The sequence below is a fragment of the Parambassis ranga genome, chromosome 22, assembly GCF_900634625.1.
Source record: "Parambassis ranga chromosome 22, fParRan2.1, whole genome shotgun sequence".
In the NCBI taxonomy this organism is placed as follows: domain Eukaryota; kingdom Metazoa; phylum Chordata; class Actinopteri; family Ambassidae; genus Parambassis; species Parambassis ranga.
In genome coordinates, this window is record NC_041042.1 from 8,024,953 (window position 1) to 8,046,552 (window position 21,600).

General features: G+C 41.9%; 2 protein-coding genes across 5 annotated transcripts in view; one reads left to right on the forward strand and one right to left on the reverse strand.

Moving 5' to 3' along the window:
• The window catches only part of LOC114427007 (delta-like protein 4), a 30,735-nt gene extending 27,291 nt beyond the window's left edge, over nucleotides 1-3,444 (reverse strand). The window contains exons 1-5 of one of the 4 annotated variants that reach the window (XM_028394693.1): nucleotides 2,920-3,443; nucleotides 527-618; nucleotides 335-403; nucleotides 207-240; nucleotides 61-131 (exon numbers count right to left, since the gene is read on the reverse strand). In XM_028394693.1, the coding sequence (XP_028250494.1) occupies nucleotides 61-131; nucleotides 207-240; nucleotides 335-403; nucleotides 527-618; nucleotides 2,920-2,927 (274 nt within the window). In that variant the 5' untranslated portion in view covers nucleotides 2,928-3,443. Of the gene's footprint in view, nucleotides 1-60; nucleotides 132-206; nucleotides 241-334; nucleotides 1,833-2,919 lie in introns of those variants that run through there. The other 3 variants (XM_028394691.1, XM_028394692.1, XM_028394690.1) reach the window with 3 other exon arrangements.
• Nucleotides 1,838-15,714, forward strand: LOC114427009 (RAS guanyl-releasing protein 1-like). Its single transcript, XM_028394694.1, has 18 exons — nucleotides 1,838-1,956; nucleotides 2,107-2,905; nucleotides 3,496-3,671; nucleotides 7,770-7,875; nucleotides 9,096-9,158; nucleotides 9,239-9,370; nucleotides 9,877-10,030; nucleotides 10,152-10,325; nucleotides 11,077-11,193; nucleotides 11,283-11,558; nucleotides 11,975-12,055; nucleotides 12,292-12,396; nucleotides 12,572-12,681; nucleotides 12,946-13,090; nucleotides 13,175-13,211; nucleotides 13,611-13,730; nucleotides 14,198-14,523; nucleotides 14,602-15,714. The coding sequence occupies exons 2-18, from the start codon at nucleotides 2,772-2,774 to the stop codon at nucleotides 14,734-14,736; spliced, it is 2,391 nt and encodes a 796-aa protein (XP_028250495.1). The 5' UTR covers nucleotides 1,838-1,956; nucleotides 2,107-2,771; the 3' UTR covers nucleotides 14,737-15,714.
• Nucleotides 15,715-21,600: the final 5,886 nt, after the last annotated feature.

The window sequence follows — 21,600 nt, forward strand, 5'->3', positions numbered from 1 at the left end:
AGGATCCAAGCAAGGAGCAGCAAGGAGGAACAACAATATGCTTTTTATTATTAAACTCACCAAAAGTGATCATCTTCCTGTAGGGCTGAAACTTCTCTACAGTCAAGTGCTCTTCCAGGCCGCGAGTGTTTCTGCAGAAAGTGTATCGTTGTCAGGGACGACACATTATTGCGCCAATAATCATGACATATTTTTTGCTTACATACCCACAGTCAATGTTTGCTTCATTGGTAAATTCCACTGTTGATTTAATCAAAACCAAATGTAGTGTCAAATATTAAAGTGGACAACAGAACGTGTTTTAAACGTGTTCACATATTATGAATAAACTCACCATTCAGAATGTCATGTCCAAAAAACAATTTTGTTCCGGGAATTTTGAGGCCATTACTGCCACTGACAACTAAAACAAACACTACAAACATTAGCAAACGCCTTTTCACAAAAGCAATTAAAATGCTCAACGGTGTTTTTGTTGTTAAAGTAGTGTGAAAACATACACGGGAAATAATAAAAAAATACTTACCGTCCGCCAGTACCAGAGTTTTGTTGGGATTGATGCGTTGGATGACTCCATAGTAAGACGTGTTCTTGAGGGTTAGCTTGATGCGCTTTCCCCTAAGTATCGTCATAAATTGGACGTCGTCCACAACCATTTTAGTTTAGGAGTCTTTTCAAGCAATTACAGCTGCTAAGAAATAATAGGCTATCGATCGTTTTTGTTAGTCACAACAAATGGCTAGGTTAACACTTCTGCCGTTTAGCTAGCTGTCAGTACCGCGCTCCCATTCTGAGTCTTCTTCTTCTTTGGTGTTTATTGGAAATCCAGAGGTGCTTTAGCGCCACCCACTGGACTGTAGTGCACTAATGCAATAAACTATCTGTTAAAACTTCACATCAGTTTAAATAAAAAAAAATAATATGTAATAATATCGGAGTGTATTTCATTTGTAATCTTCCCCATGTTACCTAACAATAAAAAACATGGTGTTTTAAAGAAGCTGCATGCAAGCTGTTTCTGTGTGGTGATAGAGAAGCAATACCTTACTCATCCCTTCATTTCCAGCCCTCCATCAATCATCATCATCATCATCATCATATTTAGTAAAGATATCATCCATCATCATTCCAGGTCTCCTGTTTTAGTACATGACTTGGTGTATGGTTTCAGTTTGTTTGGTATTCTTACCTGTGCACCTCTGAGGAGGGACCATTGTGGGGGTAGGCTACATAAAGGTGTTGTGTGGTGAAAAGACTAATCCTCTGCACAGTTACCAGTGGTTTTATATCTGTGTACTGAAGAGGTGGCAGCACATTATCCCTTATTTATCCACAAGGGGGAGAACACAGCTCAACTATTGAGCTCCTAGTAAGAGTCAGACCAACGCACTTAACTCTTTAGACTTGAATTTAAATTTCTTCTGATTTTGCATTTCTACATCAGATGAGATTACATTATGTGTGTACATCATATAAATGTCACTATACTTTGTTTCCATATTGTGCTTCATAATTTTGGTCCCAAAGAGTGTGAACAATAGAATTCTTTACTAGTGGTTCGTGTAAAACAGTATTACCAGCTGCACCTCTGATTGTGTGACTATCAATAGTGAAAAAATTAAAATTAAAATCATAAAAAATATAAATGTCAGAGGCAGTAGTGCATTTTTGTAAGTTCTTGGTTCAACATCATCTTGGTTAAAGAAGAAGAAAGGTAGTTGTGGGTTTAGAGGTAAGGCTCTAACTGCTCTGATAACAGCAGCGACACAGAATGGTACAATCTTATCACAAGAAGCAAGCTGTTAATACTCATGTTCTCATGACTTCATTCTGCCCATGGAAACACAAGCGCTCCAGACAAGTGGTCGTCTGCAGACGGCTAATCAGAGGGAGTGTGTCCAGGAAGCACAGAGCAGCCTCAGCTTTTATCACAGACTGCATGCATGCTGTTTACAGGTGGGTCAACGTCTCTGAAGAAGATGAAACTATGTCATGTTTGAACTCTGCTGTGTCTAAACACACTTTATTACATCATGGCAATATTCAAAAATGTAAAACCGTGCAGTCAAAGTTTTTATATGAGTGCACTGCCATTCTTTCCATTAGGTCTACACTATGGCCTGAGCTCCACAACGTGAGACTATAGACTCAGACACACTTCTTAACAGCAGATGAAAGATTTCAGGAAACATCTCCTTTGGACCACCTACCACACAATAACTTTATGCCAAATAGAGATGGAACCTGCATCCCCTGTTATCTATAAAGGAAGATCCACCCTTTCCTGCCCTGCAGACTGAACAAACATTACAAAGGAGGCATCACATCACACACATGAGCTGGTACATATCCAGAGGTCACGATTCTGAGATTCTATTGAGATTTCAGAAGATATGAGTCGTTATATGTGGCAGTAACTTTGTAAAATGAAGTGTAGAAACTGAAATCTTTTTTTCATGAAATGATCACATTCTCCAATGTGACAGATGCCAGTAAAATAACTGAGAGAAATGCTTTCTCTTGGCTTCGTGAGAGACCTCCAGCTGATGTCTTGATTAAAGTTATAAACCTTTGAGATTCACGACTTTTGACGCATATAATAATGACTAGTGAAGCGCAGAGCCCACTCTCTGTGAGTGACAAGCCCGACAGCAGCACTGCCGCCCACTCACAGACAAGCTGGTTGAATCTTAATTGTGTAATGTTCATTGACGAGTCAGCACAATGCTGGTGAGACCGCGGAGGCGCACCGAGCACAGCAGAGCGATGAAATGCTCCCATCGAGGAGGACACAGATGGACAGCCTAGTTCAGCCGCTCGTCGCCCAGTATCTCGCCATGGGATGCCAATCAAAAGAAAACCAAAACGAAAGTATGACCTCGGACGAAAAGGGAAAGGACGAAGCGTAAGTCTGATTACCTTTTCATGGTTTTACGGAGGAGTTCCTGGTGTGGTTTGGTCGAAAATGTGCGCTCCTATACAAAAGTAGGCTACTTTTTGGTTTATTTCAAATGTCACTCTGTTTTTTTAAAAGAGGAATAAACAGGTTTGCTGTAATTCATGTCAGAACTCTCGTCCTAAATATGCTCTCCAAGTATTTTACGCACAAACGCGGTTATGGTTGTTAACCAGGATTGTTACTTTACAAGCCGATAACAGCATGTGCGTAAAACTGATGGTTTATTGGTCACTCAGCTCATCTGGATGTTCGCAATCAACCGGTATTTCCCCAAGTTTAAGGAAGGAAATGAAAACAATAAGTAGCAAAATATCAGCCGGCTTTCTACAGCGCAATCTGTAGCTCCGACTATTACTGTTAGGCAAGTCATTTTATCTGCGTGACCTATGGTCTTATTAAAATGATCTTTCAGGTGTATTATACATGTTCAAATATATATATTTATACACACAGTCTTCATAGCAAGTCACACTTTCATTACTTAAGCCCTGCTGTCTCTCCTCCGCCTCACTCTGCTTGTGTTGCTGTTTCTTCAGGAGAGTGACTCCAGGATGCACCTCCAGGTCTAGGGTCTCTCCTCCAGGCCGCCCTCACAGGTTCCACAAACCCAGTCCGGCACACACCGGCCCGGTTAAACCAACAATGTCTCTGGGACACCTCACCAAGGGTGCGAGCTGGGAGGAGCTCATCCAGGCCTGTCTGCAGAAATTTGGTAAGTTCATGCACAGCTGTGTTTAATGTTTTAATCTGTTTGAGGTCTCAGCTGGTGTATGAATGAGACTTTTACTGTTGTTGGATATCTAGGACTCAAAAGCATGAGCATTAGTCACAGTGAGATGTTGCTGATACTTAGAAGGAGTCTGTTTTCGCACCCCTTTTCTTGGTATTTACTGCAACACCCAATCAAGTCTGAACAGGCCTTGGAGAAAAAGAAGGGGGAGCTGTGGATTGAAACCTAACAGTGGATCATCTTCACACAGCTGCATTCGGTTTCCTTTAATACAGTGTTTAATGGTTTGAAGAAAGTATCCCTCCTGTTGATGCTCGTCAGTCAGATTTTTAGCTTCAGGAGATCGTTGTGTTTGATGATTTTATAATTACTCAAGCTTCTTTAATGACTTAATATATCTCTGGTATCGCTGGACATAAGAGATATTGAGGGGTGATTTAAATAAGACAAAGAGCACAGCAGTGATTGTGTGGGCTGCTGTTGGATCAATCAAGCAAAGATCATTGGCTCCATCAAGTTTATCTGGAGTGCTCTCAGAGTTATGGTGATTGCGTCTCTGAAGAGACAAGCTTTCAAATTGCCGTTGCCTGGTTACGCAAATGCAGCAAGAGGAGAAGTGTTACAATGGGCCGCACATAAAATGACATCAGTAAAGAGGGAGTAGTGGGCACAAATGACAGCCTGCCTCCCATCAGATTCATGAAGAAAACAGAATAAATAGCACAGACACTGAAGGAACCCTATAGTACAGTGACAACTTCACTGTCACCATATGCAAATCACAAGCTCTGTGTGGACATGCACGCGATGCTATCTGTGTGCCAGTACAGTGTTATGGCTTGTGTGTGTGTGTGTGTGTGTGGGGGGGTCCTTGATATATTGTAGCACAGACCTGCTCCTCCCGGCTCACATCACAAGTGAACCCCTAAGGTCTGTGAGTCCTGCCACCTTTTCAAATGTGACAGTGCACGTAAGAGCTATTTGAAGGATTACCTGATGGCAGCTTCGAACCTGGCTGAGCTGAAAGGTCAGCTCCCCGAACAGTAGTCCTCAGATGCTGCTGACCAGCCTTTGAAACACAGAACACTATGAGGTGTGGATCAATAGCTGTTGACATCATCACTCTCTTTCTCCAGACCACACTGCAGCAGGCTGTGCTGCATGCTGACACGATGCCCATGCTCTTATTTGTTTTTTTTCTACAAATATCATTTAATTTGTGGTAAAGGTGTTCAGAAACATTTTTAATGGTCAGAATAAAGCCCAAACCCTGTGCAACACCAAACTTTAGACACAAATATAGAAATTAGTGGGGGAAATATCATTTCATTCATCATCCCTGATATTACACATATATATACACTGTATATTTGTCAAATACCTGCGAAGATGCACTGAAAACACCCAAAAGCAGCATTTTTGACACCACTTATTATTCTTACTTGTTTAATATTTAGTATCTTGTCCTGGAATCTGAGGTGAACCAGGCCGAGTTGGCGGCCAGGCTGTTGTTGGTGATGTTTTCTGTTATAGTTGTGAGATGTAGTTCACTAAACGGTTCCACATATGTTACTCTTCTATCTTTCCCGACTGTGTAATCTTCACGACTATACATTTTCACAGTCTCACATAGACAGCTATACAACAAACTTTCTTTTCTTTTCTTAACTTATTAATAATATTAATTGTTAAACTGACTTTTTTCCCTGAGAAAAGTCACAAAATCAATTTAAACAACAGAAAGCCCAGCAATGGATATTGGAATGTTTATTGATTATTTGGATATTCAAACTCAAACTAAAGTCAAAGGTTTTAGTAATTAGCATATTCTGATTGTTTGGTGTCTGTTGTTTTAACCACATATTCATATATTTAAATCAATATTTATTCATTAGACTACTTAAAGGTACTGTTTTATTTCAACAGTGTATACAAATTATTTGCTTTAAGCTCACTATTTTAACACTTTTTATGGTGCTTAGCAACAGTGTTTATAAAGTTGCACTGAGCCCTGATTGCTGTGGTGAATGTTACAGACATAGCTGCCGTCCTGTGTCTCACTTGGATTCCTCTTAAACAAAAGCGCCATCCAATCTGATATCCTCTGTCAAAACAAGGAAAAGTGGTGCGTAGTTTAGCGGCGGCTGATGAATGTCTAAGATAACCTTAAAAGTAGGCCAGGCCCTGCTTGCCCTCTTTGCTGTTTATCACCACTCAGTATTCAGTTCCAGTGCAACGGGCGTCAGCTTTCCTAATGTTCCAGTCACTAACAGACAGTCCGGAGGGGATTTCCTCCTACAATTAACCCTGCACAGGAAGGTTTAGTGGTTGGAAAGTTGTGAAAAAAAAGGATGGAGCAATTGTTTACCTGATGGAGAGTCGTGACTTCCTGTTGTGCATATGTCATAGGCATATGGTATATAGGCATGTGTAAATTTAGACAAAAATAAGCTTGTGACTGCTTTTCTTTAAGAAGTGGGTATTGCTTTATATGTATATATATATATATATATATATATATATCTTAGCAGCACTAGAGCTTTGCCATCTTTATCAGATATGTCATTTTGAAAACAAGACGTTGTTTCACTTCTACCTTGTGCTCTCTTAATGACTTGACTTGGTGAAGTCATTGACATTCACTGGCGTGTGTGTGTTACAAACAGAAACACACCCCATGCAGGATATGAGGACTGGATTAGTCAGCTGCAGCAGGAGTGGCTACTTGCTTACAGATAACAAAGATTAGAAAACATGTTGCCATGGCGTCCACGTATTTCCAAGGTGATACGGTTTAAAAGTGGGTCCTCGGCTGCCTGATGTCCTTGATGGTGTCAAGATAATGGTAAAGCATAAAAAGAAACAATTCTGTGCAGACTGTGGGGTGAAGACGGTGTATAAATGAAATGAAATGCTCTTCCTCCTTATGTCAAACACTAATTTACTGCAGTGGGTTCAGCTTTTAAGAAATATTTCTTTCAGCGTTACAGGAAAGCGCATATCATATCTGTTATAGAGGCATTTATGTAATATTCGGTAAAGATACAGTCTAATTATATAGAGTGGTTGGCAAAAAAATGTTCCTGTGAGTGGGTCTCGAGATGTCAGTTCTAGCAGACTCAAAAAGCCGAGATGAGGAAAAGGTGGTCTGGTCACAAAGAGAGGAAGTTAGTTAGGAAAAAGGAAGCGAACAAGGTAGTGAGACCAGCAAGCTGCAGAGGTTCACACAATAAGAGGAAAAGGTAAATCTTCAGATGCGGGGTCTGTGGATAGTATGACTAAAAGTGCAGTGTGTGCATCAGTTGGTCTTTCACCGGCTTTACGTAACCCTTTGTGGTCCATTGATGGAAATGTCTGCATTGTACAGCATATTTTACCACACACACACACACACAGCACTTTTCTTCTTTAACTGCTTCTCAAACTGTGGAACCATTTCTTTCATCAAGCAATTAATCATCTATAAAATTTGAGCTGACAGAGGATGACGTTACAGAATCTGGCTTAACACAATGACAATGTTTTTTATTTTGACAACCACTTAAAATTTTGAGTGACCGAGTATGAAATTCCATTATAAAAGAGAATGTCTGCAGAGGCATTGCTGTGCAAAATTTAAAACTGTGCACACTACTAACTCATGCGAGAATATAATACTATACAGCTGAACGAACCACTAAAATACAGATGAATATAGCACCCCTGCTGCCGTGCTGCACAGGAGAACAAAAGCTGACCACTTGTATCTGATTAGCAATTGCAGCTTAGTAGTGTATGCTTGTCAAACTTCTGCCCTGTATTTATAATGCGTATCACAAATAGTCTCACAGATTGCTCATATGATGGACACACATAAAAACATCTACTTGATAAATCTGTAAAGACTCTGCAGGAATCAGCCACATTTAAAAGTCCTAAAAAACAAAGGGAATGGCGGTCAATGTCGCTACATCTAAAAATCATCATGTCTGTGCTAATATATAAACACTTGAGGTGAAATTTCATGCTAGTTTTATGACATGTTGTGACATGATTCTGCTCTATGAACATACATTTGAGGGTGTTTGTTTTATTTTGCAGATGCAGATGGCTGTGTTCGAGGGAGCAGCCACCTGCTCAACATCACACTGACCATGCACCGTCTCCTCATCTCCTCCAGTGACCTGCTGGACAAACTCATCACTCTATATCCTTCATAAATCCTAAAAACTGTCTTCACAAAGCACACTGAGCAGCAAATGTAACACTGGATCAGCAGCTCTGCTGTGCTGTGTGCTGCTTTCATTTGGTTGTCAACAGCAACGCACAGTCAAGCTTGAACTTGGCTCACAATGCAGCCTGTAGCTGTGATAGGCAAGTGGCAGTTCGTGTTTACTCCTACTGTCAGTCTCTGTAGACCCTTCGCATCTCATACATCATTTTACAGTTTCACTGTAATGTTCCTTCCTGTGTACTGTATCTATCTTTAGAGTCTATTACCATCCTGTATTTGGTCAAATGTTTCAGTGCCTTTCATTTTCCCCCACTTCACACCTAAAAAAAAGACAGCTTTTTGTGATGTCTGGTGACTGGAGTGGAGGGGCCTATAATCCAGGCTTTTATTCAGGAAACAGTGCTGGCGTCACAAAGCCCCTCAGAGGAGCTTACTGGCCCGGCGAGCAGCCTTGGGGTTTCAGGTGTTAATTACCTCTGCCTCTTTCATATACAAGTCCTCTTCAAGTATATATACACACACACAGACCCTCCACTGCTTAAAGAGGCCCCTGCTCACACAAAACCACGTCAGCACACGCAAAGCCCTTTGCCCCCCTCTGCTATTTTTAACCCTCTCCTTCTGAGCAGGAGACCCAAAAGGCTGCATCAAATAAATTCAGTGAGTGGGTTTGGATCAGGGACAAGACACAGGGGCCATTAACGATCTTCACAACAGTCTGGCCTTGGGATTGCGTGGGCAGTTCTTCTGCTTCCCATGACGCAATTAGCCTTTTTATGTGCATCACTTCAAGCCGATTTCTGCTGATTGAGAGCTGCTGTCAGTCTCTTTATGAAGGCTCTTTGCATGATAAGGACATTGTTCGGTGTGTGCTTTATATAATGTGTGTTTGTACTGCCACCAAACAGTTGTTGTGCAGCGCTGGAGACGCTGGTTTTGTGTTTTCTTTGTACATTTTGTTATTCTCTTACCTCTGTATGCCAGAGTGATTCACTCGGTGATGCTCAGAGTTTTGCTTCATGCACTCGCCTCCTCCTACATTACCAAATGTCACTTGTGTTTGCCTTTTAGTTTAGTTGCTGTGGTTATTATTAATAATTTGTTTGTATTGGGAAGAAGCCTTGGTTAAATAAATCGTATGTTCATTACTCATACCTGTGTAAATCAGCCAGCTCCTTAACCAAAGCTTTCACATTCAAAACAGCGGTGGACAGTGAGCAGCCGACAGAGTGCCAGAGGATATGCTACCTCATCAGGTCAGTTTTACAAAGACACTGGGCGTTAAGGCTTAACTTGTGTATGTATCACTCACATTGATATCATGTCTGACCTTTAGGCATTGGGTCCAGGAATTCTGGATGATGTTTCGGTTGCACCACAGCTTGTCGGACAGCCTGGACGAGTTCCGGGATCTGATCAGAGAGCAGGGACAGGAGCATCTTTGCTCTCTCCTAGAGACCAAATGGATGTAAGTGTTAATCTCTGGCCAGCTGGCCAACTGAGACACTGAAGCCTACATGACTCTCGGCTTGTTTGTTGCCGTTGAGAAAAGTTCTGAAAAGCAGTCACGATCAGGAATGCAGCCTCTGAACTGAGAACAATAAACTGTGGACTCTAAAGGAGCTCTAAACTTAGCCTGTGTTGCTATGTGCCATTTAGTAATTTACTGTGTGTGTTCAGGCTGCTGCTAAGTTTACTTTATTATTATAAATTGGTTGATTATTTGCTCTATAAAATATCAATTACATTTTCCCACCACCAAAACATACTAATACTGTGTTAAGGGAAAAAAACAGGAACTTCTCAGCTTGAAAAAGGGAACTTAGTCTAACCGCATCCAAGTCTGTACAATGTTTCTGTCTGTCTGTACATTGTGTCATCGTGTGCTTTATGCATGTATGCCTGGCCAAATTGTATCTACAGACACCGTTTTCCAGTCTCTGAATTAATGCTTGGGGTCGTTCTTTGTTCTAGAAATGAACGTGACTGGTCATGGAAAGCCAGCCAGAAGATCAAAGCTAACAGCAGTAAAAAGAGGAAGGTTTCTCTGCTTTTTGATCACCTGGAGCCCATTGAGCTAGCCGAGCATCTCACATTTCTAGAGTTTAAATCCTTTTGCAGAATATCAGTGAGTAAACTATGCTTATTTGATACACTAACTATAAAGCATTAGGTAGTTCTTTGCTACAGGAAATGCCTTGCAGTTTCCGTGCAGTGGTTAATGCTCCTCTCTCTGCTCTCTTTGCCAGTTTGTAGACTATCAGAATTATATTCGTAGCTGCTGCATGAAGGACATCCCTGTAATGGAGCGTTCCATCGCCCTGTGTAATGGGATCTCCCAGTGGGTTCAGCTGATGGTGTTGAGTCGACCAACTGCTCAGCTGAGAGCTGAGGTTTTCACTAAGTTTATCCACGTGGCACAGGTAGTGGTTAAATCATCCCCTCACTGCTGCTCTTACAGTTTCTCTTCCTATTTGAAAAAAAAAAAAATTCAACACATTTCCTCTTTGCTTGCATCTATGTGCTATTGTTCTCATGCCTTATTTAACTAATGACAGTGTGACCATTGTCGCACTCTGTAGATGCATAATGCATATTCACAGAGAAATGCTAATGAGCTCTGCTGCAGGCTTTTAGTGTAGCCAAAGATTTTACCAATAGAAAAATATTAACTGAATGCAGGCTAATGGAGTCATGAAGTGGAACATTGAGGAGCCTGCGTAAGTGGAAAAGAGAGAGAAATGACTTGTGAGTCCTCGATTGTTTAAACCACTCTAACGTGAAGCTGCATGCAGCCTGCTCAGAAGTGATGCACCAGCTTCAGGGAGCCGTTACGCAGGCTTGTACTCTGGAGGACCTCTTGCACCGTAACACTAATGCACCAGACTGCTGCTGCTCACTGCTGTCAACCTCAAAACCCACGGGTGTGGAAACAAATTTCACACCATAATGCTCCAGTGACAGCACGAATTAGAGAACAGAAAAGAGAGGGAAAAGCACTTCTAAAAAAGAGTGAGATATCAAAGAGCAGTAAGAAAAAGCCAACAATATAAATGGCTTATGTAACATCAGTGTTGTAGATTATATAACCAGGGCTACCTGGAACAAGGTTAATTGTGCGTGTTTATTTGTGTGTGTGAATGGACTGATGTGCCTTTTTTGTGTGTCCACCAGAGTCTACACCTTATGCACAACTACAACACACTAATGGCAGTGGTGGGAGGACTATGTCACAGCTCGATTTCCAGACTGAAAGACACCACCTCACACGTACCAAGTGAGGTCACCAAGGTACAGGTTAACTAACCACACTTCAGTTTAGAGAACAGAATCAATGTTCGCAGATTATTCATTACAAGATAAATCTATTCACTCCACAGGTACTGAACGAGATGACAGACCTGCTGTCCTCCTGCAGAAACTATGACAACTATAGACAAGCTTACAACAGGTGTACAGGTTTTAAAATCCCTATACTGGGAGTCCACCTTAAAGACCTGATTTCTGTCAATGAGGCCATGTCAGACTATGTGGAGGACAACAAGGTGAACGTCCAGAAGATGCAGGCCCTCTACAACCATATTAACGAGCTGATCCAGCTCCAGCAGATCCCGCCCAGGCTGGACGCTAACAAGGACCTGGTCCATCTGCTGACGGTATGTGAACCTTTCACTGCAACTTTGTGTGTCCATTCTTCTTCACTTGTTATGTAGATTTGTGTGATTCACTAAGTTGTATTGGACACATACACAGATGCAAATGAGCGTGTTGCAGCATGTTGATTGTCTGCGTTTGTGTGGGTGTGATGAGAGTCTATGATCTATGAGTGTGTGGGTGACGAACTGAATGTGAATGAGAGAGAGTTCAGATTGCTGTATTGTTGTGTTATCTGTGTGCGGCGCTTAAATCACACTTGAATAACAGAATGCCCATGAAGAGATAATAGTTACCCTGCAACCTGAATTTGCCCTCATCAAAACATGTTTCAAGGAGAAATGTAGAGATACAGAGCGCTCTTCTTCTCTCTGTTTACCTTCCATGTGCTGATATGTGTCCTCCCTTTCTCCTGCAGCTGTCCTTGGACTTGTACTACACCGAGGATGAGATTTATGAGCTGTCTTATGCAAGGGAACCCAAGAACTGTAAAGCACCTGTGAGTGATAGAGAAGTTAATGTCTCTTTAAAACTACGACTTTAAATTGCTGGCAGAAAACGAGACGAAGTGAGAAGATCAAATTGTCTCTAACTTATTGTTTAAAAGCTGAACATTTTTAAATGCTAACCAATGCCAATACCTGTAAACTAGAGTGAAACATAGAGGCACAGACAGTTGACATGTTCATCTGCTCTCTTAAACATGGTTTTAATAACAATTTTATTTCCCTTTAGCCAGCCACCCCCTCTAGACCTCCAGTGGTTGTGGACTGGGCCTCAGGAGTGGCTCCTAAACCGGATCCTCGAACCATCAGCAAACATGTGCAAAGAATGGTGGATGTAAGCTCTTAATCTTTTCCTTTTTTTCTGCCTGACGTGTAGCCTCTGCATAGCTACTTAGTAATGCTGTTATATAACTATAATCATCTATTTTAACTATCATTCTGCACACTGCCATCTTGACAGCTATTATCCAGCCACAATAGAATGGTGTTTGCTTCTTGTCTTTTTGCAGTCCGTGTTTAAGAACTACGATCACGATGAGAACGGTTTTATTTCTCAAGAGGACTTTGAGAAAATTGCTGCTAGCTTTCCATTTTCTTTCTGTGTCATGGACAAAGAGAAGTGAGTATTCGACAGGTCACGCACTCACTGGAAGCTCATCTGTTACTTCAGAGGGGAGGAAGCTAATGTGGCGTTTGTAGCGCTGAGCGAATAGCAACAGGAAACAAATGAGATGCAGAACTTACCATAACCATGCCAACAACACAATGACATAGTATGTCGATGCGCACACAGGTTATTCATTATTAAATCTGGAAAATAACACACATGTCTCTCCGTTTCTGTTTAACTTTAGAATATTGTGTGTTTGTTGTGGTTGTTCAGAGAAGGTCTCGTGAGCAGAGAGGAGATCACAGCTTATTTCATGCGAGCCAGTGTCATCTGCTCCAAACTGGGCCTCGGCTTTGTCCACAACTTCCAGGAGACTACATACATGAAACCCACCTTCTGTGACAACTGCTCAGGATTTGTAAGCAGACTCAAATGAAACATTTCAAACTCATTTTACCTTTAGTTTATATTCAGCTATGTAAACAGGGTTTATCCTTCACAGTTATGGGGTGTCATCAAGCAAGGTTACAGATGCAAAGGTAAATACTGCACTCTAACTTGTTCACTTTGCATGTCTGTGTCTGTCTTTGGCCAAATGTCAGTTTTAGGCTCAGAAACGAGGTGAGGTACACACATTATCTTGTGGGTAGCAGGTGAAGTGTAGTGTGGTTTTTAGAGTTGCATATTGCTAGCTGAACCTTGCAGCACACAGACATGAAAAAAAAACATAAAGACTTTGCACTCATAGCGCACAATCCTCCCCCTCCCCCGTCCCTTAGAAGATGTGAGAACTGTTTGTTTTCTTGACAGTAAGCATGCAAAGGTCTGAGCACTGCATTTGCAGAACAGGTAGTATTCAAAGAGGAGTGGGGAGGAGACGGTTTCTCGAGGTTAGATTAATGCTAGTTCCTGTTCTTGCATTCTTTTGGTCTGTGCAGACTGCGGAATGAATTGCCACAAGCTGTGCAAGGACCAGGTGGCGTTTGAGTGCAAGAAGAAAGTGACCACGGACAGCCCGACGATGAGCTCCACACCTGTCGCCATGGGCAGCCCAGAGGGTGGGTTGGGTTTATTCGCAGCAACATAGTCACAGATACACACAGTATCATGTCAATAACCCATGCAGGTTATGTGACACGTGCCATCTGGTGGCAGAACATTTTAAGCCATCAGCTAAGCCATGTTATTTCCTGTAAGCTAATCACTGCCAGCCTCACTTTACAGAAAACTATAAAAAGACAGAATTTACATGATTTCACTTTAACTTAATGCAGCTACAGGAAAAAAACAGCTCTTGGCTGCCGGTGATTTCCCTCCAGCTGTTATATAGAACTGTTTCACTTACAGTCAGACTGCCCACCTGCTGCAAGAAAGATACCATTTACAGAGCAGAGAAACTTTCGATTTTACTTAATATGACCTGCCGACTTATAAACAGAATGAGTCTCTCTGACGTATGGGTGATATTTTGCATCTGCTGAACTACTTCTAATCTGAAATATTTGCCAACAATGTCCCTCCCCAGGTTCAGAAGAGTTTCCTTTCCCTCACCCATCAGATGACAGCAAAGACGTGAGCCCAGACTCCCCGGTCACCTCCCATTTGAGGCCTCGGAGAGTCCATAGCTGCACCCAGACAGATGGACCGCAGCTATTGTCAACCACTGCTGACGCCAGCCGCCTCCAGCCTGCTTTTTTAGTCCCAGCACCTTCCACCCCGACCTCGTGCCCCAGCCCGGTGCCCCAGAGAAAACAGCGACACTGTGCCAAGTGGGAAAACAGAGCATCTGTTGTGCAAAAGCCTAAAGAGCCAGAGGAAGACAGCAAATCTTCATATGAATCTCTAGAATCAGTAAGTATCAGGATGACTGCTGCACTTTATCCAAACATCCTGCATCTATTATATGTTGATCGACTGCGTGTTTCACAGGAGAACCAGAGTCTCCAAAAAGCCAACGAGAAACTACGAAAGAAACTGAAAGAGGCAGAGAGGGAGGTGGAGATACTAAAGACACTGCTGAAGAGGCATGCACTCCACCCTGTGGAGGAGGACTCCTCCTCTTAGACCCCCAATACTGTTACCTTTTCCAATGAGAGTGGTGCTGCCCCCTTTTGGCAGCATGTAAAAATCTAAAGCATTGTGTCATTAAAATAGCCCCCAACCCAAGGGGTTTTAATGCTAAGGTGGTGCACAGTAGGTCACCAATAATGTGGTTAAGGTAATGTGTAGTGCAAACAGTTTATACACACACACACACACACACACACGTTTACAGTATGATTATAGTAAAAGGTGGTAAAAACTATAATAAATACTCACATTACTTAGTGAACCATTAAAGGTTAGTTAAATATATAATGAATGAACGAGTTGCAGTATTTTAGAGTGGAAAATATAGCAAAAATGTGTTTGATCAATTCTTGATCAGTTAATGAGCTCAGATATTTATGTTAAACATAAAAGTGGAAAGCAGAGGCTGAGAGCAAATCCGTTTTCAAAAAGTAAACATGCTGCGAGTTATTACTGATGTCCAGAGGCCACTGATTATAGCAGCAGAGGGACAGTTGGGGCACTTAGATCGACACTGTAGTTGCTTTTTGTATGACATGTTCCTGTTCACTTCAAAGCACCAGGTGTTTTCAGTGCTTCTCTTAATATTTATTGTCTGGAACACTACAACATTCACACAAAGAGTGACTGACCATTTTGTACAGTATAGTGGTACCTTTGAATATTTATGCTTGTGTGTGTTGGGTTGAATTTATATTGTTATAATTATTATTTTATTTTATTGTGCAGCCATGCTATTTTATTATTGTGTTGTCCTCTGCAGGGTTGTACTGTGAAGATACATATGTTTGTGTGTAACTTATTGTAAATACAGAGTATACAGTGTGCCATCTTGTCAAGGTTCCTCCTCCTCCTCTCTCTCAGTATTGTTCTGTTGTTCTAATAAATGATATATGTTGTAAAGATATATTGTGCTACTCAGTGTGACCACTGGGGGTCACCAAAGACTCGTGATAATAATAGTCCCTGAAATTCCTCCTAATGACTGTTGACTTTGAGTTTCCAGACTCACAGGGTGGCTGTTCTGTCAGTGCTGCACTCTAATTAGCTGTCTGTGTGTTCACCTCAAATAAAAAAGTATAAAAATAATAATAATCACAATCAGATTGTGGTGAACACAATCTATAAATGTATAATAAATGTAAGATAACACACCGTGCTGTGTTTTTATCAGCGCTCTGGTGGAGTCGTGGTGACATGAGCGTTTAAAGATGAGCTGTGTGTCACCCTGTTGTCTGGAGACTGTGCCAGTCTGTCCTGTGTCTCCGGGGCTTTGCTGCAGGTAATGAGTCCAACTCAACAGTACATGTTGGCCTGTAGATAATGAGAGGGCAACCGTTTGCTGCTGGAGAAGCAAAGACTGGAACAACAGTCCTTCACATTGTGTCAATCCATACTGAAAACATCATGATGTTCCACACCGTTACACACTTGGTGCTGTGATTCAGTGTGCACATTTCTATACAGCAATAACTCATGGTCAGATAGACAAAGCTGTTTAACCTAAATCATATAGTGCTTATTTATTTCTTGCAGCCATAATGCCTCGCACTGTAGAGCAGAGGGGGAAAAGGATAGTCTCTCAGGCATAGCAGCACTTTCCAAGCCCTGCCTTGGTGACAGCTAATTTACTTTTATTTGAATGTGACACCCAGCTGCTGGGGAGTAACACCCTAAGTTGAGCAGGCTCCATGCTCACTAATGCTGAATAATTTCCAATATCATGGCTGGCTGAGAGGAAGTGACAGAGTGAACATGTGTTATATACTCCAAGGAAGATTCCTTCACAAAGCCACTGCGACTGCAAATATAAGCTTGAGTGAAGAAACGTATTTACCCCGCCATGCTAAGGCAGTCATCATAAAGATAAATACATTGGACTAAAATCCATTTTCAAACCCAACAGAGAGTGTAAGTGTAATTAATTATGGTGGATCTAAGCCTAAAGGAGATTGAACATCAGGCTAACTGACAGAGCAGAGAAGCCTCCTTTCTATACATTCAGAGCAATATGTGACAAAATTCAGCCTAACTGCAGCAGGCAGACAGAGATGATTTATCACCCAGACATCAGTGTACGTGGGGGAATCGGGGCACTCTGAGATACCCATAAGTTAACTAAATCTGCTAAGTCTAATGAACACATTCTAAAACTAATTAGAAAAAGATGTGGAACAACCCATTATGTCCTCCTGATATCAAGAGGGGGACACGGCGAACACAACACACACTCTCATTTCAAACAGGAAGAAGAGCCACTGCCACAATGCCTGTAGGATACAGCAACACCACAGCCGAACTCCACTAATTCCCTTGGTTATTAAACCGAGTTCATTAAGTTCTAATGATGGCCAAAGGAGCCTTGTGAAAGAGCAGAGAGAGAGAGAGAGAGAGAGACTCCATGAGAGGGGCAGGAAAAACAGCAGAAGACACATTTTTTACAGACATTTTCCGGGGGTGGCTTGAAAATTGAAGCCACGGTGAACTTTTTAATTAACCTTGACGATAGTGGAGAAGTGTAACAAAAAAAAAAGAGCCTGACAGAGGAACACACAGAGCTCAGCTGTGCCCCATTTTTGGCCTTAAACAATCATGTAGTTTTAGCTTCTTAATACACTTATCAGATAGTGAAAGAAGGAGAAAAAAAATAGGCAAAGTCTGAAGCTGGAACAAAAGGTAATGAATGTGTGGGCCTCACTGTGCACACAAAGCAAACATCAGTTTACATTTCTGGCTCTGGCTTCCACATAATAAAGCTGTGCACAGACACCTAAAGCAAGCTATGGCTGCAGAAATTCATATCCTGCAAATATCCAATCCTCATGTTATTCATCTTGCTGGCACACACACAATGGTCTGGCACAGGCAGGAGAAAAAGAAGCACACTCACAGGAAAAAACACTTTCCTATTTTTGCAACTTGTTACTCTCAGTATCAATAATACACACCACAAGAAAAGGAAGCTGCTTGGAGTTACATGTGGTTTAGATCTATGTCAGGACAGATTTCACCAGTGCAGCTGTCAGAATGATTTATGACTGATTTTCATCATCTATTATTGCTCCTGAAGGAGTACTTCTGTGGACAGTGATGGAGTGGTAAACACAAAAGCAGTCTAAAGGTTCTAATTGAAGTGGAATAAATGCTTCATATTCACATTTAAGTGGAATTGAAGAGCAGTTTGTGAGCATGTGTAAATCTATTTTCATATTTTAGAAGTAACCAGACATGATGCCTGGATTGTGCAAAGGCAGACTGCAGGGGAAGCATATTTACTGATGAAAAAAGCAGGTGGTGATAAAAAAGGAGGAAAGAAGAAGCTGAGAGAGCAGAGGAGCAGATGCTGTGGTGCAGCGCCTTCGACAGTCAGCAGAACTCTCAGAAACAAGTCATTGCCAACATGAAGAAGAGTGAGGCAAAGCATGGCTGCAGCAGAGGGGCAAAGTGAGGAGAGGAGGATGTAGAGATTGAGAGCGAGTTTCCTCCAGCGAGAACTGCTTATGAAGGCGAGTAACACAGAGCAAACAAAGAAGACGTCTGAGCTATGAAACGTCTCCTTTTGTTTCCACAGAGCAGAGAGACACAGCTGGACACCAACACACACCTGATGGTAAACACAGCCTGCTGCTCAGTACGAAAACACAACATGCACTGCAGATCTCTGAAATTAGAAATGGCCACAAACTCTCTGGTGAATGTGCACTGCAACTGAATTAAGTATTGGGTTCTTATATTTTCCAAAGTCACAAGCTACACCATCACAGAGAACATTAACTTTAAATTAATTCCCCCTCTTGTTTGCTTCTTGTTCTGCCAGGACTTTATTGGTTTCCTCCAGGCTAGACCTCTACAGCTGCTGCACTCCATTTGCATATACTAGACAGCATGTTTGCACAGTGCATCTCCAAACAATCATAGGTTCTTACAATATGTGCGCTCCAGCCGGAGCCGATTCATAGATGCAGGCATAAAATAAAAACTACGATGTAATAACTGGAGCACCGTTTTTACATTAATACATCAAGCACAGCATGAATACACATAAAATGGAACATCTAAAATTACTGCTCCTTGTCCACTGAAGGCAACTTTTAAAAACAGGAGATAAAATACAGCACCGTAGAAGTGGCGATACACACAGGCAGCAGACGCCATGTCTCCCTGATTGATTAATTCCCTAATTAGATACTTGATAGCAGGGGGCCATTTTTTCCAAGCTTTTGATTTAACATTTCAACCCAGGAACCTCACTGAGACTGTGATGTTCACTTCAACACATTCCACAATCAAACTGAATTAGTTTAAGATTTCATGAATGCTGGCTTTGAAACAATCACTGTGCTCGAGTGCTGATAATTTGTTAAATGGAGCTTCACTGTGGCACAGCTACGCATCTATGGATAATAAGTTGTTTGTTTCTGCAATAACGCAGTAAGAGTGCTAGACTGTCCATTTACTCACACCATCAGTCGCACGTACATCTCCATCATGGCCGTCTGAAATAGCCACAGGACTTTAATGAAGGCCAGCAGGCTGTTTAAGAGCCTGTTAATGGCTGCTGGTCGACCACCCTCTGCTGCTTTCTCCAATGACCGGAGATGTAAGGACATGTTCAGGTGTAGAGCACAGCCTGCCTTAAATGCCTGGAGACTACAATGACACATGTAGCGGGTGCAACATAACGACACAAAATCATTGATATCACTTACTACTCGGAGGCGATACATCACTTAAAGGTCAAGAGTAGAGGCGTTTCTATCATTCCTTCGCCACATCTACTCTATATTCTCTTTGAAGGTCAAGTCCATAGTCAGAAAAGGTGGAACATAAGGGCTGGATTGTATCTCAGAATGGGAGAAATCTGTTGTAGAAATCTCTGTTACAGCTGCTCTTCCTTTATTACATGGACCTGGAGCCACACAAAAGGCAAAAGGCAAAAAAAGTAGCAGGTGATGCATTCAGGGGCTGATGGTATTGACAGTGTGTTCAATTCTCTGAATGAAGTGAATGAAAAAAACCCCTTCTCCTGCCAAGCTCATTATACAGCCTCTCCTAAAAAAGCAAAGATACTGTAACAGTGACAGATGATGCACACGAGCTTCACTAATGGTATGACATCATGAACTTCCTGTGGGTGGATCCAAGCATCACTGTTTGACTGTATGAAGTGATAGTATTTATTCATGTGATGTGTTTTTTGTTTTAAAATGAGATTGTTAGACATTAAAAATCAGTTAACTGCAAACATAACTTGCTAGTTCTTGCCAAAGTGCTGCTGAGGCACAGACATTATATCTAATTATAAAATGAATACCCATGTCAGTGGTTAAAGTCTGAATTCAGGCTACAACACACACGTCCTGTGCTTCATTTGTAAACCCACTTTCCTCAGTCATGTTTCACTGACATCATCAAGGATCGCCTTGCTGATCCCCGGAGTCAGCAGTGCGATGAGCGTTAGTTAATTTGGGTCAACTTGAGAGAAGTTAAACACATCGCACACAACTCTCCACCATCTGTGAGCAGCCAGCCCACAGGGAGCGGCCAACTGTTCAGTCTAATGTGAAGTGATGCTTTCCTCTCTGCACGTGTCTCAAGAGTGTGACCATTAGCATTGTTGCCTCTTCCTTCAGAGCAGGATAATATGAAACAAGCAGCGGCCATATTTCTGGGTGTTTAAAATCATCGAGGCAAAGCTCACGTGTCTTCATCATCAGCCATACAGTATACAGCAAGGTGTCATCTCTCAGCTGAGCCACAAGTTCCAAAAATATGACTGACTCATGACCTTCCCTGTGCCTCTTCAACTGTTCCGGAGCAGGAAGCCCACTGATAATGTGAGCAGACAGCTCAGGCTGGTGCTGCTGCCACAGCTCTTCATTTATACATCACATCACTCGGGAACCTCTCTCCTGGCATGTCAAAAAACCTCAGACTCTCCAGTCCCACAGGAACCAGAGAATGACTGCACAGACCCAGGGACAGACCCTGTCAGCTCCAAGGTGTGGGGTATTTTGATAGGTAGAGATATGGGTGGAGTGGGTCATGTGTGGGCCCACATGCTACACAAAAACTATTTCAAAGATGTTTTACTGTGGACTTGAGCAGTGGTGCAATTACTTGCAAGGATTTCTTACATATACTGTAAAACTGGAGTGGGAGGTGGATGAGGAGAACAACAGAAATAATGAGCAGAAACAAGGTCACCATGCAGCCGCCACAGTTCAGTGGCACTCTGTGCATTATTAAACACATCTCACTGTACTCAACACCAATTATAAAACAAAGTTGTGTTCTAGCAATTATAAAAACCAAGATAAACGTTTTGCAGAAGCTTTCTGAGATGCCGGAAACCCAGTGAACACGGCTTATATTGTTGGTCTGTGATCAGGTGTTGCTTGGCAAGTGGTGTGATCACACATATGAAAAACACTGTTTGTGAACATCCAGTGTAATCTCCTCTCTACAGTGTTAAAAACATGTATTTTTTTCTTTTTGATACTTTTGCACAGAATAATCACAGATTCTTCTCGTTTCACAAAAGCAAATTGCACTTTGTTAAAAAAAAAAAAAAGGCGAGCACGCCTGATAAAAACGCGTCTCTTCTGTATACAACCGTCGCTGTGATTTCCTGTTTCTCACATGCTTCCTTGCCAGCGCAACTTGGCATACACCAAGCCTGCAGTTACAGGAACCTTTAAATGGAGCTGTGCCATTTAGCTTTCATTTCAATACTCACACATTATGTGCAACAATCTGAATGGAGGTATTGGTCCAAACATAGATTTATGCACATATACACATCTTACACTGTATGCACAATGTAATGTGTCTGGAATATCCAGTGGATACTATATA